This window comes from Rhinopithecus roxellana, chromosome 6 (genome assembly GCF_007565055.1).
Source record: "Rhinopithecus roxellana isolate Shanxi Qingling chromosome 6, ASM756505v1, whole genome shotgun sequence".
In the NCBI taxonomy this organism is placed as follows: Eukaryota; Metazoa; Chordata; class Mammalia; order Primates; family Cercopithecidae; genus Rhinopithecus; species Rhinopithecus roxellana.
The window spans coordinates 151605121-151620988 of NC_044554.1; the positions used below are offsets into that span (position 1 = coordinate 151605121).

The 15868-nt window shown below is 56.2% G+C and overlaps 1 protein-coding gene across 1 annotated transcript; it reads right to left on the reverse strand.

Annotated features, from left to right (window-relative positions):
- Positions 1 to 527: 527 nt before the first annotated feature.
- On the reverse strand, positions 528 to 13980 carry AQP1 (aquaporin 1 (Colton blood group)). The gene is made up of 4 exons (XM_010365067.2): positions 13381 to 13980; positions 3806 to 3970; positions 3397 to 3477; positions 528 to 2585 (listed from the first exon to the last, which is right to left on the reverse strand). Exons 1-4 carry the CDS (start codon positions 13762 to 13764, stop codon positions 2406 to 2408), a joined length of 810 nt encoding a protein of 269 aa, XP_010363369.1. The 5' UTR covers positions 13765 to 13980; the 3' UTR covers positions 528 to 2405.
- Positions 13981 to 15868: the final 1888 nt, after the last annotated feature.

Sequence of the window (15868 nt, forward strand, 5' to 3'; positions counted from 1 at the left end):
GAAGTAGCCCTAACTGCACTGGGCTCTGAGGAGTGAGTCTGTCTCCCATGAGATGCCCAGCCCCGGTCAGATGGGTTGCAAATGTGAGTGGAGGGAGGGAGGAAGGTGGAACAATCCCTAGTGTTCCCTGGGCCCTACTCTGTGGAGGGTAGAGGGGATGAGGGGGCTGTTAGACTTCAGGCCTGCTTTCCCCCATCCCATCCATACTCCGGAATCAAAAATGGCTCCCATCACTCCATTTAAACTGATCAGAAGCCTGTCCCTTTTCCCTGCCCCCAGGTCTCCAAAGTCATCCCACTGGGTTCTGGAAGTCTCCTGCTAGGGGCAGGACCCTGTATCCCTCAAATAGGGTTCTGGGGTGTGACTGTATCCATCGCCTGAGATCGGTGGTCTTGAAGGCAGAAGGGGAGGCAGTGGCTCCTCCTCAGACTGGGTTTCTAGCAGTGGACTGATTTCCTCGTGGAGTAATCCAGAAACATTTGTGGGGACACGGCATCAAAAGAAGAAAAACTACAGGAAGCCCGAAGGACCTTACAAGTCATTTTCCTTTATTTGCTTAACATATAATGAAATTCCAACTCCAAAGAGACGTATATGCAGAGCAGACAGATGCAGGGCCCTGCTGTGCAGCAGCCTAGAACCAGGCAGGGGGTGGGTGTGCCCCCTCTCCCCTCCATCACAACCCTCCCCACTCCTGGCCCCTGGCCATTGCCCAAGCAGAAACTGAGAAGCTGGAAATGAGAGGAATCAGCCTCATGGTCCAGGGAGTAGCCAGAGACAGGGCCTTGGTTACTAGGCCTGGCCAAATCATTGTCTAGCTAAAACCGTGGGCCTCAGTTTATCTGTTAAATGAGCTAGAAGTTCCTGCTGGGGAATGGAGAAGACAGTGTGCAAACGTGATGCGCTGGTGATAGCTAAGGGCCTCCTGGTTGTCCCTCTGCTCCTAAATACCTGCATAATTGTGTCTCTTGGTTTCTGTTGCCATCATGGCTAAGTGCACAGTGGTGGAACTGCTCTGGCCCTGGTGGAAATGAATGGACTTATGTAGATAGATGAGTGGAAGCATTCAGCCTTCAAAGCTGATTCTGATCTCTGAACTGTCCTTGGGCTGCAACTACAGCGACCTCATCAGGTCAAGGCTGACCCCTCCCCTCCAGGTCAATGTGGACGGAAGGCTGTGGCCAGGGGTCACACGGCAAGCCTGTGCAGGTTACTCACCTGCTCAAATGCCTCCAACCAGGAGCTCATGAACAAGAGAAGAGCTTGCTCCATCCTGCTCAGGACCAGCTGAGGGCTTGGAAAATCCCCAGGCCCAGCAAGGGCATCTGCCTCCATGGGCTGACCTGCATCAGGGTCTTTCTGTTCTCAGGCTTTGGACTTCAGATAGCTCAAGTGCTCTTTGATAAACAAACACCAGCATAATGGTGACCTGTGTCTACACTGATGAGAGTGAGTAGAGAACTGAAAGAATGAGCAAGATAATGCAGTGATAGATGGAAAGACCAACTAAAACTCAGAGAAGTAACATGGGTATTCCTCTTTCACCCTCTAAATGGCTTTATTTTATCTAGGGAAGCCTCTCCATGGGGAACAAAAAGTTCCAACTACCTGGCTGGCTGTCAATCTCTGCTTTGTAGCCTGTCTGCTCTGCACACACATACACAGAGCTGTGTGGCAACAGGCATGCCCCTGGGGAAAGAACACAGGGCAAGTGGAAAGAGCAGCCCTGGTCTAGACCACATCTTCCGGACCCATGCTGTGTCTGCACTTAGGGGTTGCAGGCCCGTTGAGCTCTGCCGGTCCCTGCCACTTTGCAGAAGGAGGTCGCTGAGGCCCTGAGATAGGGACAATTCCAAGGTCAGGCCGTAAGTCCGAGCGGGTCGGAGGCCTGGGAGCAAGCAGAACTGAAGGAGCAAAGCTTGCCCCTCCACTGCACCTCCTGGGATCTCTCCCCTCCAAGCACCATTGGGAGCAAGGTGCATGTTAGGAGAAGAAGGAGGGCCATGCCCAAAGGCACGAAGCAATTACAGTAGAATCCCAGGCACCTGCGCAGGTGAGTCAGCGAGCAACTTTGGGGCAAGGGGGGACTTTGTGGCACACCTCCCATCACACTCTGAGGGGGCGACTAGCAGGTGGGTCCCTTTCTTTCACCTCCTCCACGACTTCAAGGGAGTGGATGTATTAGTAAATCTTGGTCCCCAGGAAGCTCTGAGGCCAGGAAACAGAAAGAGAAAGAAAGAGATAGAAACACCCCCAAATGAGGCTTGACCATGCAGGTCTGGCAGAACTTGGGGAAGTGACTTTGGCCAGCTTGTCAGAGTGTCTACAATATGGATTTCACCCCTCCCCTCCCTCCGCCCGTCCCTGCCCCTGCCCCCTACGTGGATGCCCAGGCCAGACCCCTTCTATTTGGGCTTCATCTCCACCCTGGAGTTGATGTCGTCAGCATCCAGGTCATACTCCTCCACCTGGCCGCTGGTCCACACCTTCACGCGGTCTGTGAAGTCACTGCTGCGTGGGGCCAGGATGAAGTCGTAGATGAGTACAGCCAGGGCTGCCCCGATGAATGGCCCCACCCAGAAAATCTAGGAAGAGAGCAGGTGTGTTGAGATGGCTGCACTCAGAAGCCCCTGGAAAGCGTTCCCTGGGTTACCTCCCAGCCCACCACCCCGTTGGACAGGTTTTCTCCCACCTAGGATGGAGGCAGGTAGGAGGACCAAATCCTAACATCCTGATTCCAGTGCCCTCAAAACTAGCCCAGGCCAGAGTATGTGGTAAGGGCACCTCCTTGCCTCTGCATGGCCCAGCTCAGGCATGGGCAGTGGCAGCTCCTTCTTGAGGAAGGCCACTGCCCCCACGCTCCCAGCTTTGAAAGGGCCCCAGAGACCATTGCCTAATGCAAAGCTGGCCTAGCACATCCATATCCCCAACCATAAGAGCCAAAATCCACTGAGCGCCTCCTCTGTGTTGAGCTCAGTTTACAGATAGGGAGTGAGCCCTTTCCTCCTCCCGGCCACCCTGAGAGGTGGGTACCACCATATCCCCCTCCGCAGCTCAGGAAACCAAGGCTCAAGCACACGGCCCAAGGTCATGCTGAACCCAAAAGTGGCTGAGCCAGGATTTGGAGCCCGACTTTCAACCACACAGCTGGGATGACCTGGAGGCCAGGCAGCATGGGGCAGGGCCGAGCTGGGAGGGCAGAGACTGGGCCTGAAACTGCTTGCAGTGTGACCCCACCCTGCCTCTACATGGCAGGCCTCCGTTTCCTGATTTCCTGTCCCCTGGCTGTCTCCTAGAGCCTCCAGGACAGGAAGGGACACTGTGAGGGTGGGGTCAGACACCAAAGCCTCCCATTCCACCTCCCTGCACAGTAGGGGCAGCCTGTGGGTCGCCTACCCAGTGGTTGCTGAAGTTGTGTGTGATCACTGCGGAGCCGAAGGACCGAGCAGGGTTAATCCCACAGCCGGTGTAGTCAATCTGTGAGGGAAACAGACAGGGAGAGGCAAAGGCAGAGAGTCACAGGTGAAGAGAGAGTGAGAGAAGGGAAAGGGTGGAGGGAGAGAGAACAATCAGGGTGGGGGACCATGAGACCCAGGGAGAGAGGAGTGCTGACCCCAAGCTGGGCAGGAGGTCCCTCTGCTCCTCTCCAGGGCAGGACCCTGCCCCCAGCCCCCAGCGCTGACCTGCCATCCTCCACCCAATGCAAGAGCCCTGTCGGGACTCCCACTGGCTGCCCATGGTAGGGCACCCCACCAGCCCCTGCCCTCCCTTCCCCCACCTCCATCTGGGAGGGCCCCTGACTCACAGCCAGGAGGTGTCCGAGGGCTACAGAGAGGCCGATGGCAAGCGGGGCTGAGCCACCAAGGTCGCGGCGCCTCCGGTCGGTAGTGGCCAGCACACACAGCACCAGCTGGAGGGTCCCGATGATCTCGATGCCCAGGCCCTGGCCCGAGTTCACGCCATCAGCCAGCTGCAGGGGACAGAGGTGGTGAGGACTGGTGAGGAGGGTAGGCAGGGACTGTGTCACAGGACCCCAAGGATCCCCAGGCCTCCCAGACCCAGGCATGGAGAGCAGACCCTCAGATGGGCCTTCAGAGTCCATCACAGGGTCCCGGGCAAGCACACACAGCAGGTAGTGGAGATCAGACCTTGAACCCACCCACTGCTGTTGATGAAACTCCAGCTCAGCCCCTAATACCTGCCTAGACCCAGGCTCCACTCTGCCTAGAAGCTGGAGAGGCCTGGGGTGAGCTGAGGCCTTCACATCCAGCTGCAACCAGGCCAGGGTATTCTGGGGTACCAAGGCCAGAGGTAAGGGGCAAGCCCCAGGCATGAAGATGATGGTCAGGAGCACTCCTAGGAGAAGAGATGCAAACAGGTGGGAAGGCCCAGCAGGGGACATGGCTTCATACCCAAAAGTCCAGACCATTCCACCCCATGCCCAACCACATCTAAATTCTGGGGCTGGGGAGGCCTTCAGAGAGGTCCTGGCTCCCTCCACCCCCCTTTCTCCTCTGTGCTTGCCTCCCTTATTGTCTCCACCCTCTCTCTCTCCTTCTCCACCCCTGTATCTTTCCTTGGTCCAAGGCCTGTCTCCCATTACTTCTGGCCCTGCCCTCCCTGTCTCTCCTTCTCTCTTCTTCCTCCCTACTGCTGGCCCCAGCCTCACCCTCCCTCACCCTGGCCAGAGAGGCCCCGCCACCACCATCTGGCTGCCACTTACTCCTGGGCCACTTTTAGAAACATGACTCATGGAAAGAGAAGGGAATGGGAGCTGCTGTGAGGTTATGAAAGCCCTCCCCATGCAGCTGCCCCAGGAGGACCCCTCCCCAGGAAGCCCCAGCACCTTCCACTATGCTTTGTGGCCATCCCAGGGGCTAAGTGCACTCACACAGGGGAGCTGGACCACATCAGCAAAGGTTCACTTGCAGAGATGCCCAGATGAGGTCACTTAGGCTGCCTTCTCCCAGACAGGGCTGTTGCACCCAAACACTTCCCAGATGGGAGTCTCACTACCCAGCTCCCATCCTCAGGATATGGGAGTGTCTCTAAGGTCATAGGGAATTTTGCAAAATCCAAGGTAGGGGGGCACACCTTGGAGGTTTTCCCAGCCCCACCCTGAGGCCATCCTACAAGAACAATCCTCTTCCCGCCTTTGTCTGCAGCCCTGGGTTACAGGGAATGACTCACATCCCCTCCCCTGCCTTGCAGCCCCAACTTTGGGCTTTTCCTGGCGGACCCCAGGGCTACATCCCTTAGGTCCGCCAGCCCTCTGGGCAATGCCCAGTTCCCTTTCTGTCCTAAGGTTGGGCCGAGGAGGCAGAAGCCCTATGTTCAGGTCCTGACTCTTCTACTTTCTGGCACCGTGAGCATGGCCTATCCCCTCTGGTCTTCAGTCTTCCCATCTACAAAATGGATCTCATTGTCCATGCCTGCTCTCCAGAGCAGCTGGGAGGTTCAAAGGCCAAAGGGGCTGTCTCAGGGCATTTGGAAAGAGTTGCCGATGCAGAAGGGATGGGGTAGTGGTTGTGACTCTTGTTTTGGTTCTTCTCATTGTGTGTGCAGGATTTGGGGACAGGCAGAAGGAGTGACGGCAGCTGGAGCTGCTGGCAGAAGCCTGCCCAGAATTAGGACAGGCTGAATGGGGTTGAGGTTGGTGAAGCCAGCCCGGCTAGTCCTGATGCCCACCCACACTTGCACCTGTGAGGCCCCTGTCCCTCTGGATCTGAGCCCTCAGGAAGCTCGCGGCTCCTTCTATTCCTCTATCTTCTGCTCTGTGGGGTTGGCCTAATTGCTAGCTGGCCGAAGTCCTGAAACCAGCCCTTCCCCGATGATTAATGGAGTCATCGCTGTAAGTGGCTCCCGCCTTGGAGAATCCTCCCAGCCCCACCCCTCACAGATGTGACCAGAAGGAGCTCATCTCCTCCTCTGTTTCTTAACCAGCTGTGAGAGTCCCAGCTGCTACCCAAAGACACCAGGCTTTTCATGCAAAGTGGACAGAGCAGAGGGTGATGGTTCCAGGCCCTGTACTCTGAGTCCTTGGGAAGGGGAGGGGTCAGACACCTGTCCTGGGAATTCTGGAATGTGCCTTCCTGACTGCTGAGAACCACATGGGCTGACAGCCTTCCTCTCCAATACCCACTACCACCACCACCAGGAAGCCTCTCCTGATTGCTTCAACATCTACTGACAACCTTCCTTCAACTGCCTAATACACTTGCATTATTTACATCTGGAAAAACTTGATAATTCAGAATTGGAAGGGGCACTGAAAGGCCTGTTGAAACTCAATGTCCAGGAAAGAGCAGGTAAAATACTTCAAAATGTACGTTACAGTTTACAACCCATCAAATTTGAAAAGTTGCTTACCCAGGGACAATTCCCATTGTAATCACTTCTTTTATATATATATATATATATGAATGTATAAATGTATGTGAAGTATTTGTATATAACAAAATATATTTTATATATATATACACATATATTATATATAGTATATATATGTGTATATGTGTGTGTGTGTGTGTGTGTTTGAACATCTCCATGTAGTTTTGCCTGGCCCAGGTCTTATTAAGGCAGAAAAAAGTAACAATCGGAACAATTCTCTTCCCGCTTTTGCAGCCCTGGATTTTGTGAATGCAAGTATTACCTAAAGAATAATCCACACATTTCCTCTGAAGTGTCAGAAAGATACAAGCTCTCCATTTTGTGCTGAGCCCTTGTAAAACCACTGCTCAAGGCCCAGTTCAGACCCCACCAGCTCCTAGAAGCCTTCCCAGATCCCTGGCTGGAATTAACTTCTGCTCCCACCCACCATGCCCTCACTGAATTCTCTGCATCTTGTAGGAAACCAATCATCCTGCAGCCTATATGGGTGCATCTCCTCCTGGCCTGGGAGCTCGGTGAGGACAGAGTGGGGGACCTCTGCCATCTATCTGCCCACACGTCTGAGGAGAGGCTCATTGTGTGGTGATAGAAGTGGCAGAGAATGCTAATTTTCTAGAACCCCCACCTTCACTAGGGGCAGCCTGGCTCCAGAGGTGCTCTCCGGACCCAGGGCTATCTTCTTCACTTTCTAGCTGGGAAACAACGGGCCAGTCATTAGCCTCTGGGAGCCCCAGAGGGCAGCCTGTGTGATGGCTCAGTGAGATGATGATGCAGAGGCTGAGGCCCAGGGAGGATGCAGCAAAGCCGGGATCCTTGCCGCATAGTCTGTGCCACCCTACACTCACAGGTCAATGGGCTGGTCACTCCCAGGCCCAGCCAAGGAACCTGGCTATTCCCAGCGTGGACTTGGGAGCCGGCAGAAGGTGGTTCTGTGGCTGCCAGAGTGTCCTGCCTCTAGGACAGCCCAGGGATGATCTCTCCAGGCAATGTGCTCTAAGCCTTCCCTGCTGCCCATAGACAGGCCAACCAAGATAGCTTCCAAGGCATGGGGCCCCTGGCTTGGCCTGGCACTCTGGCGCCCTGGCCTTGGGGAACAGCAGGCTCCAGAGCCAGGCCTGACTGAGGCTCTGAGCATTCGTTCTCAAGGAACAGGAAACATCGAGGCCTTCCCTGCCCACCCCAGTGCCTCCAGGACTCAGCACTGGGCAGTGAGGAGACCCATGTGGGCCCCACAGTGTCACTCCTCCATGGATGTTCACACGTGGACATGGGGGTATTCCTGGTTTTGTGTGCCTCTGTGTGTCTTTGTAAATAAGTGTCTGCTGTGTCTGTGGATGACCACATGTGTCCAGGGCTGACTCTTTCTCTTTTTTGTTAGATTGTAAGTGGTTTATTACACAATAATTAAATTTTAAAAATCTATAAAAGAACTACAAAAATCCCCCACGCGTATGCACCAAACAACATAGCCTAAAAATAAATGCGGGAAAAATCGACAGAATTACAAGGAGGATTGGATCACTCTACCACCAGAGTGAAAAATTTTAACAATCTTCTATTAGAAATGTATAGAATAATGAAGCAGCCAAAAACTACCAATAACACGAACAGGGAGGGTTCAAACTCCATAATTAACAAGCTTGATTTAAGAAAAATATGAAAAACCCTCTACCCCTGAATTAGAGAATGCACACTCTTTTTCATCCCATGTTGGATATTTAGACAACTGATGAGGTACTGACCAAGTGTCTCGGCCCTCTCTGGGAACAGCTATCATACAGGGGTCTCTGCAGGAAATGAGGTCCTGGAGGCTGTGCTGTGTGTTTGCACTGGTATGTCTGATGGCACTTCTGAGTGCCTCACCTTTTCCCTGTGTCATACACCCACACAGGTGCCACTACCAGCTAGAGAGGGAAGAGAAGAGAAAAAAAAAAAGAGCCCTCCATGTGAGAAAGCAGCAGGTCTCAACAAGCCCTTTATTTGCTCCCAGAAACCATTTCATCTTCCTGACAAGAAACAATACACAAAGCAATGGCTTCCTCCCTCCCTCCCTCCCTCCCTCCTTCTTTTCCTAACTCCAGGGCAGGGAAAGGAAAAGGCTCTATTGAGGAACCCCCGCCCAACCCTCCTTGGGTCCCAGAGCCTGAGTGGGACCATCCGGTCTTGAGAATGTGCTTTGTGTACTGTGTGTGCATCCCCCACGCAAGAGCACATGTGTGTGCATGTTTGTGTTTGTGCCATGTGTGTATACTTCGGAGCAGCAGAAATAATCAAGGGCTAGGAGGCAGCGCCACACCTCTGTCTCCATGCCTCCGTGGGCTTCAGTTTCCCCATCAGTAAAATGGAGGCCTTGGCCCAGATTCTAGCCCCTGGCAGTATCCAGAAGTACCTCCTGCCTGACCTCGGGTTGGTCACCCTCCAGCCCCAGATCAGAAACCTGAGCACCAGATCCCCCGCAGACCATCAGAACTGCTGGTCTCAGCGTGACACAAAGCCTATGTTGTAGAACCTGTCACCCACCCCACTGGACCCCTGCATAGAACAGCACCCCCAAAACAGCCTCCCCACCAGATAGCATCCACTTGCACACCCCTAATGGCAAGGATCTTACTGACTTAGAGGCAGCCCCTTCTTCATGTCAACAATGATATCAACAACAACGTTCTTTACACTGAGTAGAAATCTGCCTCTCAAGGGGCCCTGACAGCGAGATTGCAGGCACTGAAAGGAGCTGCTGAAAGGGCCGGGGGCATTTTCCAGCCTTTCTGGATATCTTTTAAGTTGGAGATTTCAGCCTCAGAGTATGCCCACCCCACTGAACTGTAGCTCCTGGCTGAGTGAAGATAGCCCCTCATGATCCCCCTGGGCACCATTCCATGTGGGCAAGGAGCCCCTCTTGTCCCCAGAGGGAAGCCCTGACTGAGGGGACCCTGGCTACTTGCAGGGCCTCATGGACAGCATTTGCCTGCCTTCACCTCTAGGTGTGAGGGCTCAGATCCCAGCCATTCAGGAGACTCCAGACTTGGTGCTTCCAGAAGGTAAGGGCCATGGCCCCTGCTGGGTGGGGGCCCTAGACTAAGTGGGGGCACCATCTGAAATTGGCTTGTAGTGAACTAATGGCCCCTTCACGCTGCCGGAAGGTTGCCTGGGGTGGAGAAGGGAAGGCAAGGTGTGAGAGGAGGCTGTGACCTGGGGGTAATGAGCAGGGGGTGAGCCCCTCAGACAGGCATCCCAGGGGGCCATGTCCCTTCTCAAAGCATGGCCCCTTCACAGTTCCCAGGGCAAGCCCCGGTCAGGGCCAAGTATTGGGATGGGCAACACTGGGACCGGCTGGGCTGTTCTGAGGGCCTTAAAGGGGAAGCAGCCTCAGGATTTTCTGTGATGAGGGAAGTCTCCACCACAAAGCTCCCGCCCCATCTCTGTGCCCTCCCCCTCATCTGGGGCTGGCGGAAACAGTAATTATATGTCCCAGATGTGGCATCACCACCCAGCCCCCAGCCCCTCCCTGGGCAGGCCGGGCTGGGCAGGGACATGGAAACTCTGCCTTCCTTTCCCCAGCCCTCCCCTGAGCTCTGGAGGAGGTGGCAGCGCCCCCGGGAGAACTGGTGGCATGAAGGAGCCTCTCACTGTATGGCTGGGGAAACTGAGGCCCAGAAAAATGGGATAAAGGGGAGAGTTTAGGGCTTCAGTCAGGCCCCTGATGCTGCAGGTAGAAACACTCTTCATGAGCAGTCAGGCCCTGAATGAGCAGGGCTGGGAGAAGACCCCAAAGAGGGTAGCTTTGCCCTCTGCCTGAGCCCAGCGGGCTGAAATCACAGGCTCTGGGGATCCAGACCCCTTCCCCTGGATGCAGCCCCTGGCCCAAATCCTGAGCACTCACCACCCTCCTCCCATGCCCCTCCAGCCTGACCATACCCCACAACTCCCACACCATGGCCTCCACCTCCTCCTAGCCTGTGCTCACACAGTCCCTCTGTCCCTTCCCTCTGCAATGTCTCCACATTCAGGCTCCTACGAAACCTTCTCCCTGATACCTTCCTGGCCCTCCCACCCCTTAAGTTCAAAAGTTCCCGGGCCCGCCCTGACACCGCTTATCGCATCTGCCTCCTGCTCCGTATCACAGACAGCTGGGCACTGGCTTATCTTGACCTAGGGCTGTGGGCTTCTCTGAGGAGGCAGCCAGGCTAACCTAGCCCTGCAATGAGCACCCAGCAGTTCCCGGTCATGCTTGTAGGGAGCCGGCTGAGCAGACCAGACAGCAGAAGAATGAAAAAAGCCAGCAAATACTAGGAATCCTGAGTCCACTAGCATCTCCTACTTCTCAGAGCCCAGCCACACCCTGCTATGTCCCTATCTCATAGACAGGAACTAGGGCCACACAGGCCAGTCTGTTGTGTAATGCCACATGGTATTAGTGGCTGAGCTAGGACAGGGACAGGCAAGAGTGTCCACCCCAGCCTCTGAGCCTCTCACCCTTGGCTAAAATTGGTATTTGGCTCTTAGAACTAGCCGGGACCTTGCACGCTGGATGGAGGCCCACGGTCTCTCTAGGGCATATCCTGAGCCCTGACTCAGTCAGGAGAAAGTTGTCCCCAACATGTCCCGAAGGGACACCCCCTGACTCACCCCAACCACTTCCTGCCACCTCTTTTGTTGTTTTCCTTGGAAATCTCCATGCCAACCACTTGCCCCACCCAGGTTTTGCCCAGGGTGGGGCTCAGGGCCAGAGAAGCTGCAGGAGCCTCCCCCAGGTCATGAAGGAGAGTGTGTCACCTGCTGCCCAGACTGTTCCCTGCTCCTCTTGAGGCATCCAGACCACGCCTGAGACCCCTCCAGTTCCAGGGCCAGTGTCTGACGGGAGCCTTTAGGGGGGGTACCTTCTCTATTTCTAGGCCCAGAGTTGAGCTTCTGACCCCCACCCTTCCACTGTCAGGACAGGGCAGTGCCTGAGCCCCCACCATCGTGCTTAGCACCCTTATGTTCAGCACTGCCCTTGCTGGGCTGCTCTTAGCCAGCGTTCGTGGGATGGGTGATAAGTTCAAAGCAATGAAGTGAGCTGGCTGTCTGGGTGTGGCTGTGAGGTCACAAGACCTAAGTCCCCTCTTGAGGGTCAGGGTCCGCAGCTCCAATAAAGCTCAATAAGTTAGCAGCAGACAGGTCTTGAACCCAGGTGTCTGCCTCCCAGCCCAGGGCCGGCTCCCACACTAGGCTTCTCCTCTTTCTCTCCCATTTGCAACACGCCCAGCCCAAGTATTGGGGTGACTATAAAAAATGAAGGCCAGGGAGGGAATGGGGCACAGGAGTTGGGTGTGGCCTGTGTTCCAGATGGCACAGAAGGGGCCCGCCCTCCCGCCTCTGGCTCGGATGCTCATACTAGAGTGTGAAGCCTCTGGCAGCAGGGGCAGAGGTTCTGCCCTGTGAGATGGGAGGGATGCTATGGGGCCAGAAAGTCTAGGAATCACATCCCCTCCCCTACAGGGACGCTTCCCCAGCCCGTCATACCCAGCCAAGCTTCAGTGTGAGCTTGACCCTACCCAGTGGAACTCCCCGAGGCTACAAGCTCTGCCCCCACTGGAAACTGAGACCTGGGGGCAGAGCTTGACATGGTCTGCCTGAGCTCTGTCCCATACATACCCCGCAGCCACGTCTAAACTGGCTAAAGTCTAAACTCCAGCCCATGGAGGTAATCTTCAATCTTGGGCCAAGCAGAGGTTGGCTGCAGAGGAGGTTGGGTGAGGTGTCACCGTGACACAAAAGCGCTAAGCCCCCCATGGCTGAGCTGAGCCAGCTGCCCTGCCTACAGCCCTGCCAGCCTCATCTCTCCAGACAAGTCCTCCTCTCTGCTCCTTAACCTCTCTTCCTCCTTGTGAGGGCACCCCCAAGCCTGCCCACCTGTCCCCTGGGCCCTCAGAGACATCCTCCAAGCCTTCCTCAGTCTCTCAGGCCAAATCGCCCCCTGCCATTGCCCAAGCCCGGCCTGAGTTTGCACTTGTCTGAGGAGCTGGGAAAGACCAGGTCTGGGACAGCAGGCAGCTGCCACTAGCAGCCACTTTGCCATGCTAAGCAGCCCAGGAGACATTCTTTTCCACAGCTGCCACCCAGTTACCAGCATCTGCTTGTCATTAGTGACCCCAGTCTAGACCCCATTCAAGCCAGGAGCCATGGGCACGTGTGGTTCCAAACTCACCCCCACACACCCTAACACAGCAGCACAAACATGCACACAGTTTACATAAGCACAGAGACTCATGCTGGCAGACGCATGCACACACACACACACACACACACACACACACGCCACACCTCTCAGTGCCTGGAGACCCTGCAGCCCAGCACTTGCCCCCCAGCCCATACTGTAATCCAGGAAAACTGCCTTCAAACAGCCCCGGAAAGTGTTTTCACTCCCTTATCTTTGTCTAATTCCCAGGGGCAGAAGAGTGGAAGAGGGCCTTTCTCTTGATTCCTAGAGGTGGTTTGTTTGGAAACCTGTGTGAATATGGGGGGCTCCCTGAGGGAGTCCTGTTCACACACCTGCAGAACCAGCTGCAGACAGGCTGGGCATCTGGTTCAGGGTGGCTGGGGAAAGCGGGCAAAGTTTCCCCGGGGTGCAGGGCTGCAGGAGGAGGGAGTTGGCAGCACAGGCAGGACTGAGAAGGGCCAAAAACCTACAGCCAAGGGGCGAGGAACTGCTGGCCAAGCTTATTCCCCATAATAGATGCCCTGCAGGGGACATTGGCAAGACCATTATTCTCTTGATCTCAGCTTCCCACAGTGCCTGGCAGAAAACAGGCTCTGGGAGGCATGCATAACTGAGTTCCAGCCCCAGCTCTTCCCCGCCCGCCCCCCCCACCCCCGCTCTCTATGTGACCTCCAACAACCTCTTGTCCTCTCCGTTCCTCAGTGTCCCCATCTGCACAATGGGCAGAGGATGGAACTGGTGCCTTTCAGCATCATTCTAGAACCCCCCAAGCTCGGGGACACCCCACTCACGTCATTGCGGCCGAGGGAGTTCCCGGGCAGGGAGGAGGTGATGCCTGAGAGGATGGCGGTGGCGACGATGGCCCCCACGCACTGGGCGATGATGTACATGAGGGCACGGAAGATGCTGATCTGGCAGCTGAGCAGCAGCCCCAGCGTGACAGCCGGGTTGAGGTGGGCGCCACTGATGTGACCCACGCTCTGTGCCAGCGTGGCGATGCTCAGTCCGAAGGCCAGCGACACCTTCACGTTGTCCTGGACTGCGGTCTGGTTGTTCCCCAGCGGGTATTTGAAGCCCAGGGCAGAGCCGATGCTGATGAAGACAAAGAGGGTCGTGGCCAGGAACTCGGCCACCACTGCCCTCCAGAAGAGCTTCTTCTTGAACTCGCTGGCCATGCTGGCAGGGGACTTGGCCTGAGACCGCTGCTGGGTGCTCAATTCCCTCTGAGAGCTGAGCCACAGCCTGGGTTGGGCCTATTTATAGGGCCGGGGGGCGGGGGGAGCACAAAGGGAGGAAGGCCTCTCTTCACTCCTGGCCCGCCCCACACCGCAAGGACCTCCTCTGGATGGATGCAGACACGGCTCTGCTGTCCGCCTGCCAACTTTTTCCTTCCTCCTCTCCCCCTCCCTCTCTCTCTCCCTCCGCCCTCAGCCCTGCCCAGCCCAAGGAGGCAGGCAGGAGGCAGCCGTCGCTCTAATAAGGCTTTGGGAAATTCTTCCAAGCTGGCCCCACTCAGGGGACCAGAGAAATCCAGGTGTCTCCGCTCTGTGTGCAAAGCTCAGGGGGTTCCTGAGGACACAGCCAGGTGCTCCGGAGTGAGTGGGTGGACGTTGCCCTCCCTGGAGGCAGGCACCATGATCCTGCTGGCCTGACATCTCCATCCCAATCCAGAGAGGCACTGGCCTGGAGTCCCTGGGCCCAGGGCTCCAGAGGGGCAGTCAGGGCCTCCCGCACGGCCACTGCATGCCATGTTAGGGATGTCCCAGAGTCCCCAGTCTCCCCGAGCCAGGCCTGTGTGGATGGGGCACGGAGGCATCAGAAGGTGCAGAGAGGTTGTCTATGGCTACCCTCCGTGCCGTGGTTGGGGGCAGGCCTGAGCTAGGCAGAGTTATTAGAAAGCCGCCACCCTGGGAGCTCCCAAACTTCTCCAGAGCAATTTGAACCAATGATTTGTGGGCAGGTTGGTGAAGATGGGGACAGTTTAGGACTTTCCTCTCAAGGCAGTCACACTGGCGGGTCACTGGGAAGGTGGAAGGAATGGCAGCCCCACCTGGCATTGGAAGGTGCTGGAGAGGAGGGAGGGAGCAGGAGAGAAAGGGAGAGACAGAGAGATGCAGGCCGAGGGGAGGAGAAGTGACAGACAAGGAGAAAGGAAAGACAGTAGCAGGGAAATAGAGCAAAAGTGGAAGCGAAAGAGACACATCCCCAACCAGAGACAGTGAGACAAGCAGGGCCAAGAGAGACAGAGAGAGCGCAGAGGGCTAGGAAAAGACAAACTGAAACAGGAAGATAGGACTGGACCCAGAGCCAAGAAGTAGAAAGGGAGAGATAAATGAGGAGAAGCAGAGAGTGGTAGGGGCCAGACGAGCCCCTGCAGAGGGAGGGGCCGAGGCCCTGCTGCGGACCCCCGCGGGTCCCCGGTGCCCTGGGCATCTCCAATCCAGAGGCCCAGTGCTAGCCAACAAACAAAAAGAATCCGGACTCTGGGGCCAGCAAGCTGTCAGGAATCCCTGGGCCTGGCCCACTTGCCTGCTGCATGGAACGTGCTGGAAGAGCCAGGCCCAGGAAGGAGGGTCCCCCTGCATCCCCTAGGGAGGGCCTGGGATGATCTGGGCTCTCCTCCCACCTCCTGCCTGCCCCACCACAGTCTTACTCTGGAGTGTTGGCATCTTCCCATTTATAGGCCTGGTGAGAGGACTTCTCTGAGTTCTAAGTGTGCCTGGGGCAGGATAAGGATGAGTGGGTCTTATGCCTCTTGTCCAGGGGCCATCCTGCAGAGAATGACACCAGCCATTACTGGTCACCCCTCTGCCCAGCTGTGGCCTGGCTCTCGGGGTGAACTGCCAGGGACCAGCCTGGTGTGTGTTTGCTGGGGCTGCAGGTGGGGATGACGCATTCCCCTAAGTGCCTATACAGGATGGTGGTGGCCAGCAGGCCCTGCCTGCTCAGAGAGCCCGGGTGGCCGAAAGTCATCAGTACTTTCTTAGCTGTCCAGGAGAGGGAACTGGCCCTGCTGGGCTACTTCCTGGGCCCTCCTCTACATCCTTTCCACTGAGGAACCCTGGCTCAGCATTCCAGGCTCTGGGAGGCTCCCTCACACCCCTGGCCCCTGGCCCTTGGCCCCATGCCCTGGCAGGGACACTGACCCACATGAGGAGCTCTCTGGTCAGTTCCAGGGGTGTCCAACCACAGCTCTCTCTGCAGGGCTAGGATCCCCTCACCTTGAAGTTTTGGAGGGCAGACTGTTTCTCCTGCAGACCTGGCTCCTGAGGGCAGGGG

Bases quoted from the DNA above. Each gene is read 5' to 3' on its own strand.
- AQP1 (XM_010365067.2), bottom strand. From the start codon at position 13,764: ATGGCCAGCGAGTTCAAGAAGAAGCTCTTCTGGAGGGCAGTGGTGGCC. The intron at 3,971-13,380 runs GTGAGTGGGGTG...TGTCCCCTGCAG, and splicing joins ACTCCCTCGGCCGCAATGAC to CTGGCTGATGGCGTGAACTC. The intron at 2,586-3,396 runs GTAGGCGACCCA...CTCTCTTCCTAG, and splicing joins ACAACTTCAGCAACCACTGG to ATTTTCTGGGTGGGGCCATT.